General features: G+C 37.6%; 1 protein-coding gene across 5 annotated transcripts in view; it reads right to left on the bottom strand.

The window, feature by feature from the left end:
* Nucleotides 1–26,260, bottom strand: part of PPP1R12B (protein phosphatase 1 regulatory subunit 12B) — a 316,463-nt gene extending 290,203 nt beyond the window's left edge. For all 5 annotated transcript variants that reach the window (XM_007481152.3, XM_001363985.4, XM_007481151.3 and 2 more), the window contains exon 1: nucleotides 25,775–26,260. In XM_007481152.3, the coding sequence (XP_007481214.1) occupies nucleotides 25,775–26,068 (294 nt within the window). In that variant the 5' untranslated portion in view covers nucleotides 26,069–26,260. The remainder of the gene's footprint in view (nucleotides 1–25,774) is intronic.
* Between the last annotated feature and the right edge of the window lie 264 nt (nucleotides 26,261–26,524).

Raw genomic sequence — 26,524 nt, 5'->3', positions numbered from 1 at the left:
CAGGCTCCCCATCCATCCTCATTGCCTGCTGGACTTTAAGCCAATCAAAAGCCTCCAGAGGACAGGAAAGCTCAAACCCCCAACAACCCTCCCCCCAGAGATTACACCAAAAGATCTTCTGTTAAAGCTCCAAGAGGGGAGACCGATAGAAGTCCCCAAAAAACAAAAAAATGAGAGGAACAAGAGCACAGACAAATACAGGGAGTAAAGAGGGGGTGAATTTGAAAAACAACAGAAACAGAAGAAAGAAACTACAATAGACAGCTACTACTCAGCAAATGGAACAGAGGGAGAGAGATCAGCAAAGGAAAAATCAGAAATCCCAGCGAATTGGATACAGGCTTTGGAAGAACTCAAAACACAACTAAGAGAGGCTGAAGACAATTGGGAAAAGAACTTAAAATCTAAGATGTCATCTGGAAACAGAGGCACTTGAACTAAAACGAGAAAATAGTGTCTTGAAAGCCAAAATCAACCAGCTGGAAAATGAGGCAAAGGAGATGAAAGATGAGGCAAAAGAGATGAAAGACGTGGTAAAGAGGATGAAAGACGATCTTCAAAGAAAATCAGACCAAAAGGAAAAAGACAACCAAAAAGCCAGAAATGAAATCCAATTTTTAAGAACCAGAATAAAACAATTAGAATCAAGTGACCTCACAAGGCAGCAGGACACTACAAAACAAAACAAAAAGAATGAAAAAATTGAGGAAAATGTGAAGCATCTCATTCACAAAACGGACGATTTAGAAAATCGTTTAAGAAGAGACAATTTAAGAATAATTGGACTACCAGAAGACCACAACAAAAGAACATAATGGACATAATACTAGAGGAAATTATCCAGGAAAACTGTCCCGAGATCCTAGAACAAGAGGGGAAAGTGGAGATTGAAAGAATCCACAGATCACCTCCTGTATTTAATCCCCAACTGACAACACCAAGAAATGTTATAGCCAAATTAAAAAACAATCAGATGAAAGAAAAGATATTACAAGCTGCCAAGAAGAAGCCATTCAGATACCATGGAAACACGGTGAAGTTAACACAGGATCTGGCTGCATCCACACTGAAGGACCGAAAGGCAAGGAATACGATATTCCGGAAAGCAAGGGAACTAGGTCTACAACCAAGAATAAAATACCCATCAAAACTGACTATATTCTTACAGGGGAAAGTATGGTCATTCAACACAACAGAAGAGTTCCAAGCATTCATAAATAAAAGACCAGACTTGAACAGAAAATTTGATGTCCAACCACAGAACTCAAGAGAATCATCAAAAGGTAATTTAAAAAGAGGAGAAAAAACAAACAAACAAAATAACAACAAAAATTTTTTAAGAGACTCAATAACTTAAAATGATATGTATCCATATAAGAAAAGAGGTCATTGTAACTCTTAAAAACTGTTGCTATCACCTGAGCAGCTAGAAGAATTACACTCAGAGGGAACAGTGACAAACTGTATAGGATGAAAGGACAAGACATAAATAGGTATATAGATATACGTATGCATAAATACATATATACATGACTAGAGCTAAAAAAGAAAAGAGGTTATGACTAAAAGAAATGGGAAAAGAAACAAATGGGGGTAAATTTATATGTCACAAAGAAGCTCATGGCGGGAGGGGGGAGAACATCGATACACTGGAAGGGTAAAGAGGATGGAGACAGGAAATATTCAACTCTTACATACTTTGAAACTGACCCAAAGAGGGAAGAACAATCCAATCCATTGGGGAAGAGAATAGATTTGCGCCCTATAGGGGAGTAGAAGGGTAAAAAACGGACTGGTGGGGAGGGAAGCAGTACAAGGGAGGGGGGGGTGGATTTTAAAAAGACTACAGGGGAAAATAAGGGAGGGAATAAGAAGGGAGGGGGGTAGAAAGGGAAGTAAAATAAGGGAGGGAATGGGGAGGACTGACTATAAACAAACATTGGTATAGAAGGAAATACTAAAAGAAGAAAAGGCAGGACCAGGAGTAGAAATCAAAATGCTGGGAAATACACAGCCAGTAATCACAACTCTGAATGTGAATGGAATGAACTCACCCATAAAATGCAAGCGAATAGCAGAGTGGATCCAAAACCCTACCATATGCTGTCTGCAAGAAACACACATGAGGAAGGTAGATACGCATAGGGTAAAATTAAGAGGATGGAGCCAAACCTATTGGGAATCAAATGATAAAAAGAAGGCAGGAGTAGCAATCATGATATCAGACAAAGCCAAAGTAAAAATAAATCTAGTTAAAAGAGATAGGGAAGGTAATTACATCCTGATAAAAGGCAGTATAGACAACGAGAAAATATCTGTACTCAATATGTATGCACCAAATGGCAGAGCATCCAAATTTTTAAAGGAGAAACTAGAGGAGCTCGAGGATGAAATAGATAGAAAAACTATACGAGTGGGAGATCTGAACCTTCCCCTATCTGAACTAGATAAATCAAACCAAAAAATAAATAAGAAAGAGGTGAGAGAAGCAAATGAAATCTTAGAAAAATTAGAGTTAATAGACATATCAAGAAAAATAAATAGGGACAAAAAGGAATATACCTTCTTTTCAGCAGTACATGGTTCATTCACAAAAATTGACCATGTACTAGGGCACAAAGTCATTGCAAGCAAGTGCAAAAGGGCAGAAATAATAAATGCAACCTTCTCAGACCACAGTGCAATAAAAATAATAATTAGTAAGGGTACATGGAGAGGCAAATAAAAAATTAACTGGAAATTAAACAATATGATACTCCAAAACCAGCTAAAGAACAAATCATAGAAACAATTAATAATTTCATTGAAGAAAATGACAATGATGAGACATCCTTTCAAAACCTATGGGATGCAGCCAAAGCAGTAATCAGGGGGAAATTTATATCCTTGAGTTCATATATAAACAAATTAAGAAGGGCAGAGGTCAATGAATTGGGCATGCAAATTAAAAAACTATTAAAAGTGAACAAATTAAAAATCCTCAGATGAAGACTAAATTAGAGATCCTAAAAATCAAAGGAGAAATTAATAAAATTGAAAGTCAAAGAACTATTGATTTAATAAATAAGACTAGAAGCTGGTACTTTGAAAAAAGCAAATAAAATTGACAAAGTACTAGTCAGTCTAATTAAAAAAAGGAAAGAAAAAAACCAAATTGACAGTAACCAAGATGAAAAGGGAGACCTCACCTCTAATGAAGAGGAAATCAAGGCAATCATTAAAAACTACTATGCCCAATTATATGGCAACAAATATGGCAATCTAAGTGAAATGGATGAATACTTACAAAAATATAAATTGCCTAGACTAAAAGAAGAAGAAATAAATTACCTAAACAACCCCATATCAGAAAAAGATATTGAACAAGCCATCAAAGAACTCCCTAAGAAAAAATCCCCAGGTCCAGATGGATTCACAAATGAATTCTATCAAACATTCAAAGAACAGCTAACCCCAATACTATACAAACTATTTGACAGAATAAGCCAAGAAGGGGTTCTACCAAATTCTTTTTACGACACAAACATGGTACTGATCCCAAAGCCAGGCAGGTTAAAAACAGAGAAAGAAAACTATAGGCCAATCTCCCTAATGAATATAGATGCAAAAATCTTAAATAGGATACTAGTAAAAAGACTCCAGCAAGTCATCACAAGGGTTATCCACTACGATCAGGTAGGATTCATACCAGGAATGCAAGGATGGTTCAATATTAGGAAAACCATCCACATAATTGAGCATATAAGCAAGCAAACTGACAAAAATCACATGATTATCTCAATAGATGCAGAAAAAGCCTTTGACAAAATACAACACCCATTCCTATTGAAAACACTAGAAAGTATAGGAATAGAGGGGCCTTTCCTAAAAATAATAAACAGTATATACCTAAAACCATCAGCAAACATCATCTGCAATGGGGAAAAACTCAAAGCCTTCCCAATAAGATCAGGAGTCAAACAAGGATGCCCATTATCACCTTTATTATTTAAAATTGTACTAGAAACACTAGCAGTAGCAATTAGAAAAGAAAAAGAAATTGAAGGTATTAAAATTGGCAATGAGGAGACCAAGCTGTCACTCTTTGCAGATGATATGATGATTTACTTAAAGAAACCCAGGGAATCAAACAAAAAGCTAATCGAAATAATCAACAACTTTAGCAAAGTTGCAGGATACAAAATAAACCCACATAAGTCATCAGCATTTCTATATATTTCCAACCTAGTTCAGCAGCAAGAATTAGAAAAAGAAATTCCATTTAAAGTCACCCGAGACAATATAAAATACTTAGGAATCTATCTGCCGAGACAAACACAGGAACTATATTAACACAACTACAAAACACTCTCCACACAATTAAAACTAGATCTAAACAATTGGAAAAACATTGATTGCTCATGGGTGGGACTAGCTAACATAATAAAAATGACCATCCTACCCAAACTTATCTATCTATTTAGTTCCATATCCATTGAACTACCAAAAAACTATTTTACTGAATTAGATAAAACCATAACTAAGTTCATTTGGAAGAATAAAGGATCAAGGATATCCTGGGAAATAATGAAAAAAAAATACAAAGGAAGGTGGCCTTGCAGTCCCAGATCTCAAACTATATTACAAAGCAGCGGTCATCAAAACAATTTGGTACAGGCTAAGAGACAGAAAGGAGGATCAGTGGAATAGACTTGGGGTAAATGACCTCAGTAAGATAGTCTTTGACAAACCCAAAGACCCCAGCTTTTGGGGCAAAAATCCAGTATTTGATAAAAACTGCTGGGAAAATTGGAAGACAGTGTGGGAGAGATTAGGTTTGGATCAATACCTCACACCCTACACCAAGATAAACTCAGAATGTGTGAATGACCTGAATATAAAGAAGGAAACTATAAGTAAATTAGGTGAACACAGAATAGTATACATGTCAGACCTTTGGGAAGGGAAAGATTTTAAAACCAAGCAAGAGCTAGAAAAAAAATCACAAAATGTAAAATAACTAATTTTGACTACATCAAATTAAAAAGGTTTTGTTTGTACAAAACCAATGTAACTAAAATTACAAGGAAAGCAACAAATTGGGAAATAATCTTCATAACAAAAACCTCTGACAAAGGTCTAATTACTCAAATCTATAAAGAGCTAAACCAGTTGTACAAAAAATCAAGCCATTCTCCAATTGAAAAATGGGAAAGGGACATGAATAGATAATTTTCAGTTAAAGAAATCAAGACTATTAATAAGCACATGAAAAAGTGTTCTAGATCTCTTATAATCAGAGATGCAAATCAAAACAACTTTGAGGTATCACCTCACACCTAGCAGATTGTTCAACATGACAGCAAAGGAAAGTAATGAATGCTGGAGGGGATGTAGCAAAGTAGGGACATTAATGCATTGCTGGTGGAGTTCTGAATTGATCCAACCATTTTGGAGGGCAATTTGGAACTATGTCCAAAGGGCGATAAGAGACTGTCTGCCCTTTGATCCAGCCATAGCACTTCAGGGTTTGTACCCCAAAGAGATAATAAGGAAAAAGACTTGTACAAGAATATTCACGGCAGTACTCTTTGTGGTGGCCAAAAATTGGAAAATGAAGGGATGCCCTTCAATTGGGGAATGGCTGAACAAATTGTGGTATATGTTGGTGATGGAATACTATTGTGCTAAAAGGAATTCCACGGAGACTGGAACAACCTCCAGGAGGTGATGCAGAGTGAGAGGAGCAGAACCAGGAGAACATTGTACACAGAGACTGACACATTGTGGTACAAAAGAACGTAATGGACTTCTCCAGTAATGGCTTTACAATGTCCCTGAACAACCTGCAGCAATCTACGAGAAAAAAAAAGAGAAAAAAAAAACTATCCTCAAGCAGAGGGCAAACTGAGGGAGTGAAAACACCGAGGAAAAGCAACTGCTTGACTACAGAGGTTGAGGGGACATGATTGAGGAGAGATGCTAAATGAGCGCCCTAATGCAAATACCAGCCACAAGGAAATGGGTTCAGAGCAAGGACACATGTGATACCCAGACGAATCGCGCGTCGGCTAGGAAAGGGGTGGTGGGGGGTTGGGGGGAAGGAAAAGAAAATGATCTGTTTCCAATGAACAATGTATGAAAATGACCAAATAAAATAATGTTTTTTAAAAAAAGAGAGAGAGAGACTAAAGATAAGTGAGAGAGTGGGGGACAGCAGAGAGGACAACCTTTATGAGATGGGATGCAATGGAATCATTTATACAAGTAAAAGAGTTTGCACTGGCAAGATCATCTACCTTATTATGTAGAATACAGGCAGAGAAGATAGTGGCAGAAAGCATCTGAGTGAGTGATATGAGATGAGGAGGAGGGAAAAAAGAGGGGGCTCTCAATGAATAGATTCAATTTCTTCAGCAAAATGTAAAGCAAGGTTCTCAGCTGAGAGGGAGTAGGAACATCTTGGAGGTTTGAGAAGGAATGAAAAGATTTGTAAGAACCACTATGGAAAACTATATAGTAGGTTAATTAGACAATAGGTTCCAGGGCTCTTTTCATTATTCTCATTCCTGAACTACATTACAAATGCTTGTTGGACAATGCTGCTTGAATGTCCTATAGGCACTTAAAACTCAATGTGTCCAAAATAGAGCTCATTATCTGTCCCCCTTAAATCCATCATTCCTCAAAACTTCCTTATTTCTGTTGAGGGTACCATTCTTCTAGTGACCCAAAGTTTCCCAACATGAGTTATTCACAGTTTTCCCATATCCCTCACCTGGTATACTCACAGTTAAAAATGTATTGTCAAATATTCATAGCTGAGCTCTTTGTGGTGGCAAAAAAATTGGAAAATTAGGGAATACCCTTCAATTGGGGAATGGCTGAACACATTGTGGTATATGTTGGTGATGGAATACTATTGTGCTCAAAGGAATAATAAAGTGGAGGAATTCCATGGAGACTGGAACGACCTCCAAGAAGTGATGCAGAGCAAAGGAGCAGAACCAGGAGAACATTGTACACAGAGACTGATACACTGTGGTACAATTGAATACAATGGACTTCTCCATTAGTGGCAATGCAGTGATCCTGAACAACTTGGAGGGATCTATGAGAAAGAACACTAAGATGGGTGAGAATAATGTTTTTATTTCCTTTTTTCATCTTTGTTTCCTCAGTGTTTACTTTCAGTACCTTGTACATAGCAGGCACTTATACAATTAGGCATTAGGCGGTCATTACAACCCATATTTAGATGCAGTATTATTGCTTTTATAGGAAAGTTCTCCTAACACTGCCATACTATGGTACCTGGCAAAATATGAAGCAGACTTCTGTGTTCACAAACTGCCCAGAACTTCATGCTGGTAAGATGACTCTGAGCTGTGGAATTCAACCCAACATTCCTTCAAACATATACTTCAATGTTCCTTTCCATTTAGATTATATATATGTATATATACACATATATATATGTAATATATATATATTTATATATTGTTAACTGAGTCATGTTCTTCCAAGCTCATTTATCATGTTGTTACTTAAGTGTCAAACAGGATAATCTGAACATAAGAAAAGTATGAGAAGTTGATTTAAAAGTAATAGGACTATTTCCACCTATCACAGAAAAATAATTTTATTTTATAGCTGTACCAAAAAGGAATGGCAAGATGAGGTCCAGGAACAAGTGAAAAGTGATATTATTCCCAAGAAAATGTTCATATATATTTATATATGTATATTTTTTAACCTACAGTTCACAAAACTCACATACCCTACTAAGAAATCCACAGTGACCAGAATGGCAGACATCACCAGAGCCTCAAAGTTCAGCCCAGAGCCAGGGAATTCAGTCTCCATTTGAGTGTTCCAAATGTCACTTTCATTTCCCAAGAAAAGCCTATCACTTGCCCACACCTGAATGTTGCATTAAGGAATGGAAAATCTTCTCTTTCTTTGTTATTATTCAATCATTTTTCAGACATGCCTGACTCTTCATGACCCCATCTGGGGTTTTCTTGGCAAGGATACATGGTTTGTCATTTCCTTCTCCATCTCATTTTCCAGATGAGGAAACTGAGGCACTAGGAAAGATTTTAGTAAAAGATAATGTTCTGAAGTAAACCTTAAAGGAAATGACAGAAGGAAACTAAGAAAAGAGTGTGAGTAACTGGCACATTCAAAGCAACATCAGTCTATGCAAAGAAAGACACAAAGGAAAGATAGAATAGCCAGTTCACGGAATCAGAAATAGGCCAATTTAGATGGAAAATTGAATGTGTATGAAGGGGAGTAAAAAGAACTATATCTAGAAAAGTAGGCTAGTACCAAACTGTGAAGAGATTTAAATGCTAAACTGAAGAGTTTATATCTTATTCTAGAGGTGATAAAGCACTTCTAAAGATTCCTGAGCAGGGGAGTGATATGGTAAGATTTGTTTTTTAGGAATAGCAAATTTTGGCAACAGTGGAAATGATAGGATGGAGAGAAGGGGCTTGGGAGCTCATTTGAAAGGCTATTGTCCAAGAAAGGTTGAAATGGAGGAGTCACCAAGAGAGCAAGGATTTGAAAATTGCTCTAGGCATAGAATCATCAAAATTTGGCAACTAATTGGACATGGGGGAAAGAAGGAGTGAAGGAGTTAAAAACCAGTCCAAGGGGGCAGCTGGGTAGCTCAGTAGATTGAGAGCCAGGTCTAAAGACAGGAGGTCCTAGGTTCAAATCTGGCCTCAGACACTTCCCAGCTGTGTGACCCTGGGCAAGTAACTTGACCCCCATTGCCTAGCCCTTACCACTCTTCTGCCTTGGAACCAATACCCAGTAATGATTCCAAGATGGAAGGTAAGGGTTTAAAAAAAAAAACCATAACCATTTCAAAATTGCAAATTTGGGTGCCCTAAAGATGTTTCCCTCAAAAAAATTAAAAAGAATAGGTATGCTTGAGAAAAAGCAAATTAAGGGGTGGGATGGGGGATAATGAGTTGTTTTAGGCATGCTGAATTTGAGATATCTAAAGGACTTCCAGATGAATTTCATGTTGAAAAGATGAATTCCAGCTTTCTTTTGTTCTCTATTACAAATCTATACCTAGGTTTCACTGCAGAAAGAATTATCTCTGAATGTAATAAAAATAATTTTTAAATCACATTTTTGGAAACTTTCTGTTAAAAAATAATGATATTTAAAATATTAGCAAAACTTATGAGAACTTAAAAAGCTAGATAACACCTTAAAGGTAATCTCACCCAGCCCCTATTCAGAGTATGACTACCTCAAAAAAAAACTTCACAACTATTCATTTGAATAATATAAGTAATAAGAAAGTGCCTATTGCATGTGATAGGCCCTTCCATTTTCAGAAAGCATCGATTATATTGGGGGCAACTGGGTATCGGATTGAGAGCCAGGCCTAGAGACTGGAAGTCATAGGTCCTAAGCTCAAATCTGGCCTCAGACACTTCCTAGCTGTGTGACCCTGGGCAAGTCATTTAATCCCCATTGCCTAGCCCTTACTACTCTTCTGCCTTGGAACCAATACCCAGTATTGATTCCAAGATGGAAGATAAGGGTTTAAAAAAAAGGAAGAAAGAAAGCATCAATTATAAAGAAGTTCCTCCTCATACTGAGGGGAAATCTGCCTCTCTGCAAATTGAACACATTCATCTAGTACTGTCCTCTCAAGACACACAGAAAAAGTAAAATATTTCTTTCATATCATAGACTTTCATACATTTGAAGATGGTGACTATGTTCCCTCTAAGTTTTCTCTAGGCTAAATATGCCAAGTTTTTTCAGCCATTCCACACATTACCTAATTCTTAGTGCCTCATGACTCCTATTATAGGCCAAGTAAAATGCTCCAATTTGTCAACAAGCTTCCTAAAAGGTAGTCCCTAAACCACAGGGATCTGATTAGCTTAAAATCCTCAGCAGGTCCCCCACATCCAATCAGTGGCCAAGTTTTGTTGATTCTACATCCACATCCTTCAAAATCCAGCTCACTTGGTGTCTGTCCACTCCAGTTTAAAATCTGATCAGCTTTCCTGGACAAAGGCCTTCCAAATAAGTCCCCTTACTTTTGACATTCAAGTTCTAAGAGTACAATGAGGCAGACAAGTGGCAGAGTGAAGAAGTCTTGGATTCTTCTTTAAAAAGGCCTTGATTCAAATCCTGCCAAATTGTTGTTGAGTCATTTCAATTGTATCTGATTCTTCATGACCCATTTTTGGAGTTTTATTGGCAAAGATATTAAGTAGTTTGCCATTTCCTTACCTAGTTTATTTCTACAGATAAGGAACTGAGGCAATGGGGGTCAAGTGACTTGCCCAGAGTCTAGTAATCTAGTAAGCTAGTAAGTGTTTGAGGCAGGGTTTAAACTATTTAAGGTAAATCTTTCCAAGTTCAAGCCCAGGGTTCCATTCACTGCGCCACCTAGCTGCCCATAGTAATTAAATAGACATGTCATTTAACCTCTGTTAGCCTTTCAGTTTGTCTGTAAAATGGGAACAATAATAGCAACTACCTTACAGGTCTGCAGTGAGCATCAAATGAAGTAGCATATATAAAGCATTTTGCAAATCTTAAAGTGTGGGACAGCTAGATGGCTCAGTGGATTGAGAGTCAGGCCTAGAGATGAGAGGTCCTTGGTCCAAATCTGGCCTCAGACACTTCCTAGCTGTGTGACCCCTGGGCAAATCATTTAATATTATTTGTCTAGCCCTCTCTTCTGCCTTAGAAATAATACTTAGTATTGATTCTAAGACAGAAGATAAGAGTTAAAAAAAAAAACAACCTTAAAGTGTTATGTAAATGCTGGCTATTTATTACCGTAAACAAAGTTTAAGAGTACATTAGAGTTTTTGCAGCTAAATTACTACCAATATGCTCATATTGTGGCAGTCAACTAAGGCCCCCACGGTCTTTTTCACATGAACAATTGATGAGGCCAATCTTTCCCATCATATATGTGTGCAGTTGGTTTTGGACACCATCAGACTTTACACAGCATTATTATAGCATGGCAGAATCTCAGAACTGAAAAGGACCTCATAGGCCATCTAGTTAAAATCCCATAAACAAATAAGAATTCTGCTGCAATATCCACTGGTCAATCAGTCTTTACTGGAAGAACTTTGGTAAGTAGGAACCCATCGCCTCCCACAAAGCAGCCCATTCTATGTCAGAATAGCTCTATTTAATTTAAGAAAAGGCTCTTGAATAAGCTCAAATTATTGATTTTTTAAAACCCTTACCTTCTGTCTTAGATCAATTTTATGTATTGGTTCCAGGGCAGAAGAGTGGTAAGGGCTAGGCAATGGGGGTTAAGTGGCTTACCCAGGACCACACAGCTGGGAAGTGTCTGAGGTGAGATTTGAACCTAGGACCTCCTGTCTCTAGGCCTGGCTCTCAATCCACTGAGCCACCCAGCTGCCCCCAGTTCAATTTATTTTTAAAACTTCTCTGCAACTTCTACCCAACTGGTTCTGGTTGCGGGTTCTTAGTTCTGCTGGGTAGTACAATGGAGAGGGCACTGGGTCTGAAATCAAGAAAACCTGAGTTCAAATCTTAAGATGCTCACTAGCTATGTGACCTTACACAAGTCATTTAACCTCTGCTTGTCTCAGTTTCCTCAACTGCAAAGTAGGGATAACAACAGCTGTGACTCTAGCAGGTTCGGAATGAGATCAAATGAAATATCTATAAAGTCTTTAGCACAGGAGCTGGTGCACAGTAGGTGCCATATACTTGTTCCTTTCCCCTTTCTCCTTCCCCAAACAGAACAAGAACACTTAAATGTAGTTATCTTGTTCTTTACCCTCAAGTCCTCTCTAGTTTCTTCAATCGATCCAGAATTATAGAATGATCTCAAAGCTTCAATTCCTAGACACTCTTCAAAATACTCACCAACCAAGCCTGTCCTTCCCAAAATGTGACTCCCTAATCTCAACACAATAGCCTAGAAGTGACCTGATCAGTACTATCAAGAGAACTATTCCCTCTCTCATTCGGAACACCATGCCTCTCCTAAAGCAATGTTAGATATTAACTTTTTTATCTGCAACGTTACACTACTGACTCCAATTAATCTTGCAATTCACTAAAAACCTCTTTTCTCTTTCACATAAACTTGTCCTAGTTATGTCTTATATTATAGTGAAGAAGTTCATTCTTTTTTAAACACATGTACAGGACTCTGCATTTAGCCCCATGACTTTTAACATTATTAGGTTCAGCTCATCATTCAAATCTACAAGATGTTTTTGCATCCTGAGTCTGTAATCCAACATATTGCCTTTCTTCTAGCCTTGCATCAACCCTAAATTTGACAGGCAAGACTTCTAATCTTCCATTCAAATCAAGAGATAAAAATATTAAAAACAGTGCAAAGTCAAGGGCAGTTTCCTAGAGCACACCACTAAAGAGCTCCCTCCAGTGATAGTAATCCATTAAATGACTACTCTTTGGTCCCAGTTGTTCAAGCAGTTTTGGATCTACTTAAACTCTACTATCATCTAATCTACATCTCTCTCATCTACAAAACAAGCATGACTTTGTCAGCTGCTTCCCTAAAATCAATAAAAATGATATCTACAATATTCCCCTTATCTATCGATAGCCTAGTAATCCTATTAAAAAAAAATAAGGTTAGTCCAATTCTCAAAAACATGTTAGTTCTTTGGGATACCCATTTCCTTTCTTATATGTTTACAAACCATACCTATTATATACCATACATTCTATGATTTTACCAGGAAGTAAAGTCATTTATTGGGCTATAGTTTACACATTCCATTTTCTTCCCTTTTTTAACGCCTAGGACATTTGCCCTAAGACCTTTGGTACTTAACCTCATTCTTCATCAAAAATGGCTGACAAGGGCTCAGCAATCTCATCCATTTATTTTTTCAGTATTCTGAGATGTATTCATGGGCAACATGGCAAACATATTAAAGACAACTTAGTATTCTCTTTCTAGCTTCTTATTTATCAGGACTTTAAATTCTTTATTAAACATTTTTGTTCTCTCCAAAAATCATTCCCCTTGAGAGAAAACAGAAGCAATACTATAGTTGAATAGTTCTGGTTTTTCTCCATTATTCATTATCATCATCATCCCTTCGGACAAAACTGCACTTCTATCTTTTCCCTAAAAACAGATTTTAAAGAGAAGACAAAGAAAAAAGGAAGTTGCTGTTGGAGATAAGAAGATTTCCATTCAAGTTCTAACTCTAATACATATTGGCTGTATGAACTTGGGTAAATCACCATTTCTTAGTGCTACCAAGATAACAACAAAAATTAAAGGATAGGTACTGATCTGTACTGGTAGGCATTACTCACTGAAGTTCCTTACACCAATGAAATTACAGGTCCAGAACAACTACAAGAAGTGAAAAATATGTTTTGATAACCTCAGCTTCCAAAAATGTTCAGTGAATTTTGAACTTTGACATAATTTTAGAATTCTTGATGATTTTCTAACAGCACCATATCAGACTTTCAAATATATCTTCAATTACCTTGGACTTTAGGTCTTCACTTTTATATGAAGTTCCTGTACATGAACATTGGTCTCTTTTCTTTTTTCATTCAAATTGTTTGTGGTTTCTTGAAAGTTTCATTATTCTTATTCTTTGTGGACTGCTTTTCCTGTAGAATTTTAGGCTATTAGATTCTACCTATCCTTTCTCTGAACCCTGTGAAATCTGCTCTCTCAAAAATCTAGAGTGTATTGTATGTCAGATTATGCCCAAATGATTGTAATTATATTCCTCAAAGGAATCAAAACATTACCCCTCCTCCTCTGTGCTCCTTTATACCACAAATACCTAGTTTAGAAAAATAGCCTTAGAAAAGGAGTCAATCCAGGGAGCCTATACAGATGACTATACCATGAGGCTTGATTGCAGGTACCTCTTGTTACCTAGTTACTATAACCACACCATTGGATAGTCATAGGATCATAGATCAAGAACTGGGAGTGACCTCAGAGGTCAAAGAGTCCAATCTCCTCATTTTAAAAATTAGGAAACTGAGATCTAGAAGTGTTAAGTGATTTGCTCAAAGTCATACAAGTACTAAGTGTCAAAGTAGGATCTGGACCCAGCTCCTTTAAATCTGGAACAAGAGCTTTTTCCACTACTCTACACATTTTAATGGGCACTATTTTACTCCAACTTATTAGCCATATTTTAAACATTTGAGTATAAAGATCAGAAACCAATGATTGCATTGCTGGAGATAGACAGACACATACACACACGTGTGCACACACACACAGTTTTCTTCCATCAGACTCAGTCATGTCAAAATTTTCCAGGATCCTGATTCTATCACTCAATATCTTGGCCATTCCTTCTACCTTTATGTCACCAATAAATATAATAAGCATGCCATTTATTTCTTCATCTAAGCCACTGATTAAAATGTTCAACATAACTAAAAAAACCTTCTAGTTTGAACATTAAGAATGATACTATACCACAAACACAAATTGGAATGTTCATGATGAAAATCAAAATGCTGGTAATGAGATTATCTTAGCTCACAAAACATCTCAAATGAGAGTGGTGGCAATTATTAAAGTCAAATTTTATATCTAAAACAAAATTTTTCCCTTTTAAAAAGATCAATTTCATCAATGATACTCAATTTTATGATTTTCATTTAACAGAATCTAACCTGGAACAAAGAGATTATAATCATATTTAGCCTCCTACTATCATCCTTACATACTAAATGTCTGATTTTTATTCACTTAGATTGGTATTAAATAGTTATTAAACTGAGGCAAAGAGAGTTTGATATTTAAATTCTATCAGAAGGCTTAATACACAAAAGGAAAACCCAATCATCATCATTTTATAACAACTTTGTTAATAATTTTAACCATATGGAAAATAAATTAAGCAGAACCAGGAGAACAATTGTATACAGTTAACAGCAATATGGTATAATGATCAACTGTGGATGATTTAGCTATTCTCAGCAATACAATGATCCAAACCAATTTTGAAGGACTTAACCATGAAAAATGCTATCTATTTCCAGAGAAAGAACTGATAGCATATGAGTGAAGATTGAAGTATACTTTTTTAAAATTATTCTTATTTTTTATCCATGTTTTCTTTTATAACATAACTAATGGAAATGTTTTACATATCTACACATCTATATCAAACTCCTTGCCTTCTGGGAGCGGGAAGGATGGATAGAATTTAGAACTCAATATTTTTGTAAATGAATGTAAAGTTTTTTACTAACATGTAACAGATGAAAATATTTAAATTAAATTTAAAAAATAATAAATTTAATCACACTCAAGAACAAATATATGATATCCCTCTATAAAAATCATTCAGCTATAAAAGCTCCCTCAATACATTAATAACACTGTTCTGGGACAAACTGTCTCCTATAATGTCTCTTCACCTAACATCATGTGTTCGTGAAACTAATTAATAATATTGAGTGGGTATGCCTTATTAAAACCCATTAAAAAGTAACTCACTACAAATTCAATTATATGAGGAGGCTTACTTACCAAGATGTCAGTATAGTTCCAAATAACATGGGCAATATCTAAGACAGCATCAGTTTCTAATGATATTCTAAGATCACAGATTTAGATCTCAAAGGAACCTTAGGAGGTGCCTTAGGCCAATCTATTTATTTTGCAGATAAACTGAACCTCAAAGAAGTTATGTGTCTGTCCAAGATTACCCAAGCAGTATAGTAAAGCCAGAATATGAACCTGTGTCTTCTGACTCCAAATCTACTGCTCTTTTCCATAGTTCGCACTGCATTAAGGGTCTATGAAAGCACCATAGAAACAGAAGGTATTCTGAAAAGTATAATAAAAAGAATATAAACCTAGGAGTTTGAAAACCCGAGCTCTAGACCCAGATATGCCACTAACTGGCTACCTAACGGTCCTTAAGGATACTACAAATCTTTCTAAGCCTCAGTTTTCCTCTTTTGTAAAATATAAATAACAATACCCACTCTACTTTACAGTCCAAGTATATAGTTTGAGGATATAATCCCATCTCTTCTACAGGAAGTCTTTCCCAACACCTCTTAATTCTATTGTTTTCCCTCTCTTAATTCCCTCTTTATTCTTTAAAGAGAGGATATGTTCGTATATATAATATATACTTTTATGTATTTGTTTGCATACTGTCACCCTATTAGATTGTATGGCCCTTGAAGGAAGAGATTACTTTTTGCTTCTTTTTGTAACCCTGGTACATAGTACACAGTGTCTGTACAAAGGATTTTAATAAATGTTTATTGATTGATTGATGTGAAAACTATAATATTCAAATGTAAGATACTGTTACTGATATTTACCCAAACTTTTATTCAAAGATTACAATATTTTGCATTGTCATATTAAAAACTTTAACACCAACAAGATACAACTATTATCAAAATTCTGCACATCCTTATACCACAAATTACATATAAGTAATACATTAAATAAGAGGTTAACATACATATGAAATTTAAATAGAAAAAACTAAAATAATGAAGAATTAGTCTGTCTCACAAAACTAAAAGCAAACCATAAATTTCTGTTTAAAATCCATACCAAAAAACAATATGTAAAACTCCACAAAAGTATCCCATCTACTATTGATCATTCTTGTTTTTAATCTAAAAATCTAAGAAAAATGTTTTAAAAGACAAATAAAACAAACCATATTTATAGCCAAAGCCAACAGAATAAGTATTCTTTCAATTCAAAGTCTCAATTTTTTTTTTAACCCTTACCTTCCATCTTAGAATCAGTACTGTGTATTGGTTCCAAGACAGAAGAGTGGTAAGGGCTAGGCAATGGGGGTTAAGTGACTTGCCCAGGGTCACATAAGCCAGAAAATGTTTGAGGTCACATTTGAACCCAGGACCTCCCCCCAGCCAGGCCTGGCTCTATCCACTGAGTCACCCAGCTGCCCCCTCAATTCTATTTCTTAAATTATATAGGTATCAGATATCATCAGATATACATATTAAGATCTGATGATATCTGATATATAACCTACCTATTACTATTAAAACATGAATCTTTTCAATACTATAAATTGTTACTGATACCTAATTCTTCTCTCATTATATACATATGTGTGTTTATAATTGCAAATTCTGTGAGAACAAAGGCTAATCCATTTACCTATTTATTTTAGCCCCAAAGCATGCAGAATATTTTTGAACACAGAAGCTTGCTTGATTTTTTTTTTTTTAATTAAAACCCTTACCTTCCATCTTGGAGTCATTACTGTGTATTGGCTCCAAGGCAGAAGAGTGGTAAGGGCTAGGCAATGGGGGTCAAGTGACTTGCACAGGGTCACACAGCTGGGAAGTGTCTGAGGTCAAATTTGAACCTAGGACCTCCTGTCTCTAGGACTGTCTCAATCCACTGAGCCACCCAGCTGCCCCCAAGCTTGCTTGATTTTTTTACTATAAATGCTACTTTATCACTTTTATGCTAATGTTGCCTAACAACAAAGAGAAGCATTCCCACATCTTTAAATTAAACCTTGGCCATAAATTTCAAGTAACTCACAATCCAGAAGGTATGATTCTCAAGATGTTCCTTATCTTTTCTGGATAGGTCCCAACCATTAAGCAAATTGCACAAGGCAGTTATTTAATAAGCATTGGGGGGGGGAAGGGGGGATTGATCAACTGGAATGAAAAAAGAGTGAAGATTAAAAATACAGTCTGGAAGCATCCTAGTCCAATCTTTAACAAACAGTAATCTAGACCCATTGTCTTGAACAATCCCCATGGGGTTAGTCACCTTTATTCTATCCCATAAGTACTCATCATTCAGTTCATTAGGTGGCACTAGTCACTTAAGAACTAGATGAAAGGAGATCATTACAACCTATTATTACAACTGGGAAAACAGCTCAAACAGCATCTCTTCCCTCCTGGGTGCTCACCTGGACACCATCATTGTCTCCAAAAACTACTTTTCATGCAAGACCACAACCCGGATATTCATACCTTCTCACCCTCGGCTCCCAGGCCTCCTCTTTCCCTCTAGATAGAATGGGTGGAGATGAATGTAGACCATCTCCTCCCAAATTCTCCATTTAAGGAGGGCCTCAGGGCAGCCACTTCACTTCCAAAATGGCTTCAAACTTTATCATGCCCCTCCACTGAGGCACCCCTAAACAGTTCTCCTTCTCTTCAGCTTTTTTCTTTGTTGTCTTCCCCATTAAATTGGGAGCTCGTTGAGAGCAGGACCTGTCTTTTACCTTCTTTATATCCACAATTCTTAGCCCAGAGCCTGGCACATAGGAAGCATTAATACATGTTTACTGACTGAAATAGCAGTCAGTGCAACTATAGTGTCATTAGGGAAGATGAACAAGTAAAAGGAGAAAAATTGAAAGGAAGGATCTGAACACAGATCCAGAGTTAATCATTAAAGGGGTCAACAGCGATTTTTAAATATACATTAAAAAAACTAATATCTCATTTTTTGGTTAAAGATTCAATAAGAAAAGTTGTTTCCCAATCCTAGATCAATCTGATCAAGGAAATCTAGGAAAGTCATCTAAGCCCAAACCCCTATCAGAATTAAAATTAAACTATCTAAAAAAAAGTCATACTATTTTTAAGAAGTTCCAAAAAAAAAAAAAATCCCATAAATCAGTATGAAAATATACAGCCATTTGGCAGAACTTTACTAATAAAGCAAGAATTTGGCTAGAAAGAAAATGCAAGCATAAAGAGTCGCTTATAACTATCTCCTCAAAAACAAAATGCCCTATTCCCAATGTTAGCTGTGCTCTAATGTCAAAGATCTGGAAACATGGAGTTTTATCATCTAACAAAAAAAGGAGCCAGACATTCAATATGGTACCCCCCAAAATCATAAAAACCAAAGTGGAGAGATATACTGAATAAATTACTTTTCTGGCCCCACCATAAGAAAACAGCAGAAAGATTTTCACTTAGAACATTTACTTTTCCTATGCCCTGACATTAAAGGAAAATGTTAGAGTGAGGTAAAATTCATTATTGTTACAAGTATATGTTTACAAGACAGAAATGCTGTTTAGGAGAAAGGATACCAGTCAGGGCTAAAGAAGGAATTTATTTTGCTTAATTATACATGTCTGTTATGGGCATCAATTCTCTGGTTTTCTCAATGGGGGGACATGGAAGTGGGTGAAAATTCAAAACTAAAAACAAAATTAAATTTAATTTAAAAAGAGAGAGAAAGGATATGCAAGAACCCGAGTTTGCATTCTGTCTTGAACACTTTCCTAGCTATGTCAGCAGGGGCAAGTCACTTAACCCTTCTATTTCCAAGAGTCAATTCACTTCTAAATTAATTAAGAAGCAGCATGGCATATAAAATGACAAGATCCCTGGATTCAAATACCAGTTCTGACATTCATTAACTATATGAGACTGAACAAATCACTTCAACCTCTCTAGGGTCAAGTTTCCTCATTTGCAAAATGAGGATCATACCACAAGAGACAAATGGTCAAAGAATATAAAGATTATTTTGCTACAGGAACCTAAAACTGCTTATTGGTAATGGAAGTAGGAATGAGAAATGCTGAACTACTCTGGGGAATGCTCTGGGATTTGCCTACTGATCCCTACTGATGGCTGATGGATCAGTATATCTTTCTAAACCTCCTCCCCACTTCACTCCCTCCCTTCTCCAACCCTCTCCTCCCTTGCCTCCCCCACCTCCCAATTCTTCTTGAAGCCTTTGGCTTCTTCCCTCCCCCCTGAGTGAACTATAAAATACTCTAATTTTCTTTCTCAGGTAAGGAGTTTATTAGAATAACAGGATGGGAAACTGAGGTGAAAGGGATGAGGATGTCTCTAATCTAAAATGAGGATTATGAGGGCTTGGGAAAGGAGTCTAGTCACAAGCTGTGATTCTAAGACATTTAGGGAGATGGAGGACAACAGCTTTTTAAATCTTCTTTCTTCTTCTTCACAAAATCAGCAAGGTCTCTCAGCTTAAACTCTGAAGACCACCCCCCCCAAGGGTCCTTCAGTCTGAGACAATTCTCTCAAAAGAGAAAACAAAGTTCAAAGTCTCTCAGTTTCTCCTGACCAGCTCAACTCTTAAAAAGACCACCAACTCAAAAGTCAAGTTTCTCCTTCTTGTCAACTTCAACTGTCCAAAGCCAGAGAACTCCAAAACCAAGTCACCCCACCAGGGTCTTTCAGCCAGGTTCCAACCTCCAGAGAGAGTGACTCCAAGTCAAGTCCCCTCCTCTTGGTCAGCTCAACTGCCAACTCCTGGGAACATTCCATTTGGAACCCTGGTTCTTGATTGACAGGCACTCTACTACAAGAAGAATGGTCAAAGATCATACACCATTCTCAAAAGAAGAAATGATAACCATCAACAACCATATAAAAAAGCTCCAAATCCCTAATAAGAAAAAGTCTAATTAATATAACTCTATTTCTCCCCCACACTCATCAAATTTGCAATGATAAAAGATGGAAATCATTTATTTTGGAGGATCCTACAGACCCCAGGATTCTTAATCTGGGGAAAATGAACTTGTTTCTTAAAACATTTGAATATATTTGGTTTTCTATATGTAATATATGTAAGATATGATTTATATGATATGTATGGTATTTTATATAATTGGATTCTTTGGTAATCAGATATTTTATGTAATGCATTTAAAAATACTGTTCTAAGAAAGGGCACATAATGCAAAAAGTGTTAAGACCTCATAGTCTACAGAAAGACTAATACATATTAATATAATGTTGGTAGAGCTGTTAGTCTATCCTTCTGGAAAAGTCATTTGCAATTATCTAAGAAAAGTGGGTACTCTGTTCATATTGTTTTATCCAGCAATCCTGCTCCTAGATGTTTAACTCAAAGAAGTTAAAGACAAAAATAAAAGTATTAAATATATCAAAATATTAATAGCAGCACTATGTATTGGTTCCAAGGCAGAAGAGCTAGGCAATGAAGATTAAGTGATTTGCCCAGGATCACACAGCTAGGAAATGTCTAAGGCCAAATTTGAACCCAGGACCTCCAATTTCCAGGCCTGAATCTAGGTGGCCCTTGTAGTAGAACTGCTTTGTTTGTTGTTGTTGTTTTTTTAAACCCTTACCTTCCGTCTTGGAATCAATGCTGTATATTGGTTCCAAGGCAGAAGAGGCTAGGTAATGGGGGTCAAGTGACTTGCCCAGGTCACACAGCTGGGAAGTATCTGAGGCCAGATTTGAACCTATGACCTCCTGTCTCTAAGCCTGGCTCTCAATCCACTGAGCTACCCAGCTGCCCCTAGTAGCAGCACTTTTGCAATAGTAAAAACTAGAAACAAAGGGAAGTGTACATCAATTACAGAATGGCAAGGCAAGCTAGTGTATGAATGCAATGGAATATTACTGTACCATTTTAAGTGGCAAATATGAGGAGGTTAGAATAAAGCAGGAAGACCTATATGAACTGACAAAGTCCTAAAGAGAGTAGAACCAGAACAGGAACTTAATCTAACTAAATGACAAACTGATTACCCAACATGACAGTAGATGAAGAGAAATTTCTATAAGAAGTAACTGGCTTGCATTCCAAGAAAAAAAAAAGATGAAGAAGGTTATGATAAAGCCTCTATAAATGCCAGAAAATAAAATAAATATTTCTACATGTTATAAAATGAAACATTATCCAGACTATACTGCCAATGCCACACCTGCCTTCTGTTTCCATTCTCGTGAGTTTTTACTAGAATCTCCACTTTGGGGAAGAGTCCTAAACCAGTCATTCCTCATTGTCCAAACAGCCAACATTCCCCAATACCAAGACTACCTCTTTCCTCATCACAGCCAATTATCAAATTCTCTTTTATGTATTGGTTTCCCCCATTAGAATGTAAGGTCCTTGAGGGTTACGAACTATCTTTCTTTAGTACTTGGCATAATGTAAATACTTAAGAAATGCCAACAAGCAAGCAAAATGACTAAAACAATGTAAACGAAAACAACTTTAAAAGGCAGCTGATCTTAGATTAAATATAATGATCAATCTTAGTGCTGGAGGCCAGATCGATGACATTCACTTCTGTACTCTACACAGAAAGGTAGAGGGCTAAGAATGCTATATATTCTAACAAACAGCTCTGTATGTCAGTTTTGCCAAATTGTTTTTTTATTTCAATGATTCAAAAAGTATTAATAAAACAGAAAAAAAAATAGAAAGGAAGGTATAGATTCAATGATCTCTAAGATCTCTTTCAACTCTAAATCAATAATCCTATGAACCAGGGGGCTCTGGGCTCAAATTAGAATAAGTCTAGTAGGCTAAGCACTGATAAAGGAACAGGGTCCATTTAAAGGTAGGGTTAATTGAAGGGTCTGTAGTTGATCCCAGAAGTAATAGAGAGTTATTGGGAATTGAACAGAGAAGTAATGAGGCTAGATCTGCCATTCAGGAAAAAATTGTGTCCTGAATCGCCTTGTGGTTCTACGGATGAGTTGGGGTTATTGCAGGTAGTCATTTGCTTCCTACAGGTCCAACACCTTCTAGAAACAGGAAAGAACTCTGTCCTTCACCTTAATCTGGCATACAGTAGAATTTACTCTCTTTTTTTCCAGTAAAATCACCTGCCCAGTCACAGCAGACTGATAATTTAACAAATACAGTCTCCAAGGGACTGTATCCTAATATCCCCAAACTCACATCTTCTAGAGCCACAATATGAAGGTTTTCACATAAGATATTGCATGTTAGTCACAAAGAAATACTCCAAATTTACCAACCCATAAAGAATTATCAGCCCAATCTCCCCTAGGAAATAAATAAATAATTAAACTAATGAAAAAGACCCTCTTTTGCATGTACCCAGCATGAACTATGTGTTTATCTTAGGCAAGTGGTTATCTGTAACACCTATTATCAAGTTTTTAACCCAATTTTTTAAAAGACATTTATAAGGGGCAGCTGAGTGGCTCAATGGATTGAGAGTCAGACCTAGAGACAGGAGGTCCTGGGTTCAAATGTGGCCTCAGACACTTCCTAGCTGTGTGACCCTGGGCAAGTCACTTAACCCCCACTGTCTAGCCCTTACCACTCTTCTGCCTTGGAACCAATACACAGTACTGATTCCAAGAAGGAAGATAGGGTTTTTTTTTTTTAAATAAATAAATAAAAAGACATTTATAGATACAAAGAAAAATGACAATCCATATCATCTTAGGTAAAGCTGTGAGTTTCTTGGCTTTTGATGATATAGTTAAGGTGTTTTCCATCCACACCCATTTCAAGTTATATTAATAGTTTCCCTAGTACTTGTTATCTTGGACTCAGGCACCTTTGGGCCTTAGTAAAGACTGCCAAGAAAAGTATGTCAGAAGTACAAGGACAACACCTACAAAGAATTACTAGCATGGAGAATAAAAAAGTTTGCTATGACCTTGTGGGACAAGATGGAAACACAGTAAAGGAATTTCAAAATTAAGTGATTCTTTAAGGTGTCTTCCTTCTAACCTACCAAGAGGAGAAGCCACAGATGCTACATTTGGCCAGAGCTCTATGGCAAAAAAAGTAGGAAGAGAAGCAATTATCTAGATAATTAAAGTCAAATCTGCTGCATAACCAAAGAATAAACAGGGCTTTTAAAACCTGAATTATCCAGATAATTATAACCATTCTCCACTTCATCAAAAAAGGATCAGTCTATAAGGCAAATTGTTCAATTTCTGGCTGCCCTTGACCTTCATTTTGAAAATAATCTTCTGTTTACCTTGAGAGTGATTCAGACCATGGAGAGACATAAAGTCACTTTGCCGGAAACTGACTTACAAATAGGTTCCTGTGCCAATAAAGGCCCCTTGTCTAGATGTTAACAAAGAGAAGGGCTCCTCAATAGAAGGCTGTTTTGACCTCAAAGCCTTGAGCCGCTCTAACTTATTAGCTGAGTTCTTTCCAATATAAACTGGTGCTACTACCTACTTAGTTGGGCTTGCTATTGGCCCTGTTGATAATACAAGAAATGCCCACTTTGAATTAATAGATATGAGGAAAACAAAATCCCATTCACCCATAGTCATATTTCTAGAGTACACTAAATGTTAAGAGCTATTGATCAGTAATGAGAAGGATTATACTGCTGAATGTATATAAAGGAGTTATAAAGAAATAGGGATATATAATCATTAGAGAGTTGAGTTATCAAGCAAAGAGAAGGGACATTATTAACTTATAAAATTAAGTACAATGTTAAGTATGGGGCAATGTGACTGGTTGTTACTTTATAAGAAACATTATATTACACTGAGAAAACTTTCTGCCATAGTGATCCAACCAATTATGTACTGGAAAGAATATAGGAAAAGTTTAGAGATCACTGGATGATTCCTTCCCAAATAAATCTACTAAACAACAGTCCTCCTGGAAACCAAATATCTCCCAAGGAATTCCAAAGACAAAGAAATTGAAACATTTTTGCCCATCTGAGCTACCAGCTCAAATTGCACATTCTTTCATATATAGACTAGTAGGTGTAAATATGGGTAAATGTATATTCTTCTAACCAGACTACAACAGCTATATAAGGGGTAAAATGGCACCAAGTAACGTAAGTTATTAGATGATATTATTTAGGGAATTGTAATGTAAAGCAGTATTTTCACAATAAATACTTGTTTGAATCATGTGTATGTAAACACTTATGAAAACCATATTAAGCAAAGGCTAGATAATGATTATTAGAGAATGGTATGGATGAGATTCCTGTTCAAGTATATCCAAATTTTCCATGGTGGTAGGAAGAAGAGAAATGAGAAAGACACAGTGGATGAGATACAGGCTCACCAAACTGCCTGGTTAAGAAACATCTGAAAAGGTGGAATTAGTTATCCTCAGCATTATATAGAAGCCTGGCATAAGGAGGAAGGAAGGGTGCTATCCCCAAGAACCTGTCAGTGCATCTAAATGCCACATAACTAGACTGAAATATAGAAATCTATTTCTATGGTAGGCCTTACACAGTATTAAGAACTCTGAGGTTCACAAAATGAGAATAAGAGAGGTCATTTTATATGTCACAGAGGACACAAGTGACAGAGTAAGGTCTCCCTGATGGACAGCACCCAGGTCACCTACTGGTTGTGCCAGGGAGGAAACAAAGCATTAAAAACAATGAGTTCAGGGATGAAAAGAAAGGGCTCTGTGCAAGATAAAGTTTGGTGACAGTAACCGAGGCGGACTTTTGGGTCCTAGCGATGTTCTACGGGCTACTGATCTGGTGGAACACTGTGGGTGACCACATTACGAGCCAGCTAAACCACAGAAGTTTCAGCAGGGCTACTGGAAGGCAGGTAAGGCTGTCCTGAGGGGCTTACCCCTGAAATGATCTCAATTATTCTATAGGGGGCAGCACAGACAGGAAGCTTTTCTATAAATGTGCATCAGACAAGTGACATTGACTCGGCACCTATATGACACTGCTCCTTGGAACAGTAACAAAAACAAAAACAAATGAAATGTTGTCAACGAAAGGCTGGCTCCACAGGCAGAAATATCGGTGCCCCTGACAACTTTGCGGGGAGAGGAGAGGGCTGTCGAGGAGCACGGAGCAATAAGCAAAGACCAGACACACCTGAGCAGTGAATGACACTGGTCCCAAGGGTGGTGGATGTGGGACTGGGGAGATCCTTGGCTGCCAAGAGGTGATTGCTCAAAGGTGAGGCAGATAGAGCAGCCCCAAGGGGATCCTCCTGCCTGCTCCGCTCCCTCGGGGGGTGGCGGCTCGCAGGTGCCCCGGGTTACCTGGTGCAGGGCTGTCAGCCCGTCGACGTTGACCGTGTTGATGTCGGCTCCCCTAGCGAGCAGCCTCTTCACCTCGTCGGTGTCCCCGCTCGAGCAGGCTGCCAGGAAGACGGCCCCGTCCTCAAAGCGGACCCGAGGCCCCCCACGGCGGGACGACTGCAGCTGCCGCCCGGAGCCCCGCCGCTCCGCCGGCTCCTGTTCAGTCAGCGAGCCCCGCCAGCGCCGCAGCTGCTCAGCCCGCCGCACCCGCGCCGACTCGGCCCGCTTTCCACCCAGGTGCTCCAACTCCGCCATGGCCCGGGTCCCGGCTGCCGCCGCTGCCGCTAGCCTGATCGCCGCCGCCCTCCCAGCGATTCAACCGGGAGCAGAAGGCGGAGACCCCCGCGCAGCCATCTTTACTCCTCCCGCCGTCACCGCCGACCGCTCTTCCCCCAACTTCGACGCAGGCGCTGCCCAGACCGCAGGGCATCATGGAATGTGTAGTATTCTGTGGCTCACCTATGAAACCTTTGAGGCTGGACTGAGAACTACAAATCCCTGGATGCATCACAAAAGAGGCGGTAACCGGTTGGCTCCTTTCCTCGCCGAGGTACCCAACAGGGTCACCTTTGCCCTGAAGTGTTCCAAAAGCTCCAACAGTCTCTGGGACTGGAGGTAGGGAGAGAATGTGCCAGCCTTTCCCTCGATGTATTTTGGGAGTTGTAGTTTATTGGGAGTGTTATTTTACTACCAATTCTATCACTTTTCTAT

The sequence above is a fragment of the Monodelphis domestica genome, chromosome 2, assembly GCF_027887165.1.
Source record: "Monodelphis domestica isolate mMonDom1 chromosome 2, mMonDom1.pri, whole genome shotgun sequence".
NCBI classification, from domain to species: Eukaryota; Metazoa; Chordata; class Mammalia; order Didelphimorphia; family Didelphidae; genus Monodelphis; species Monodelphis domestica.
Note: the sequence above shows the minus strand (reverse complement) of the source record. Positions and strands in the feature narration are given on the sequence as shown.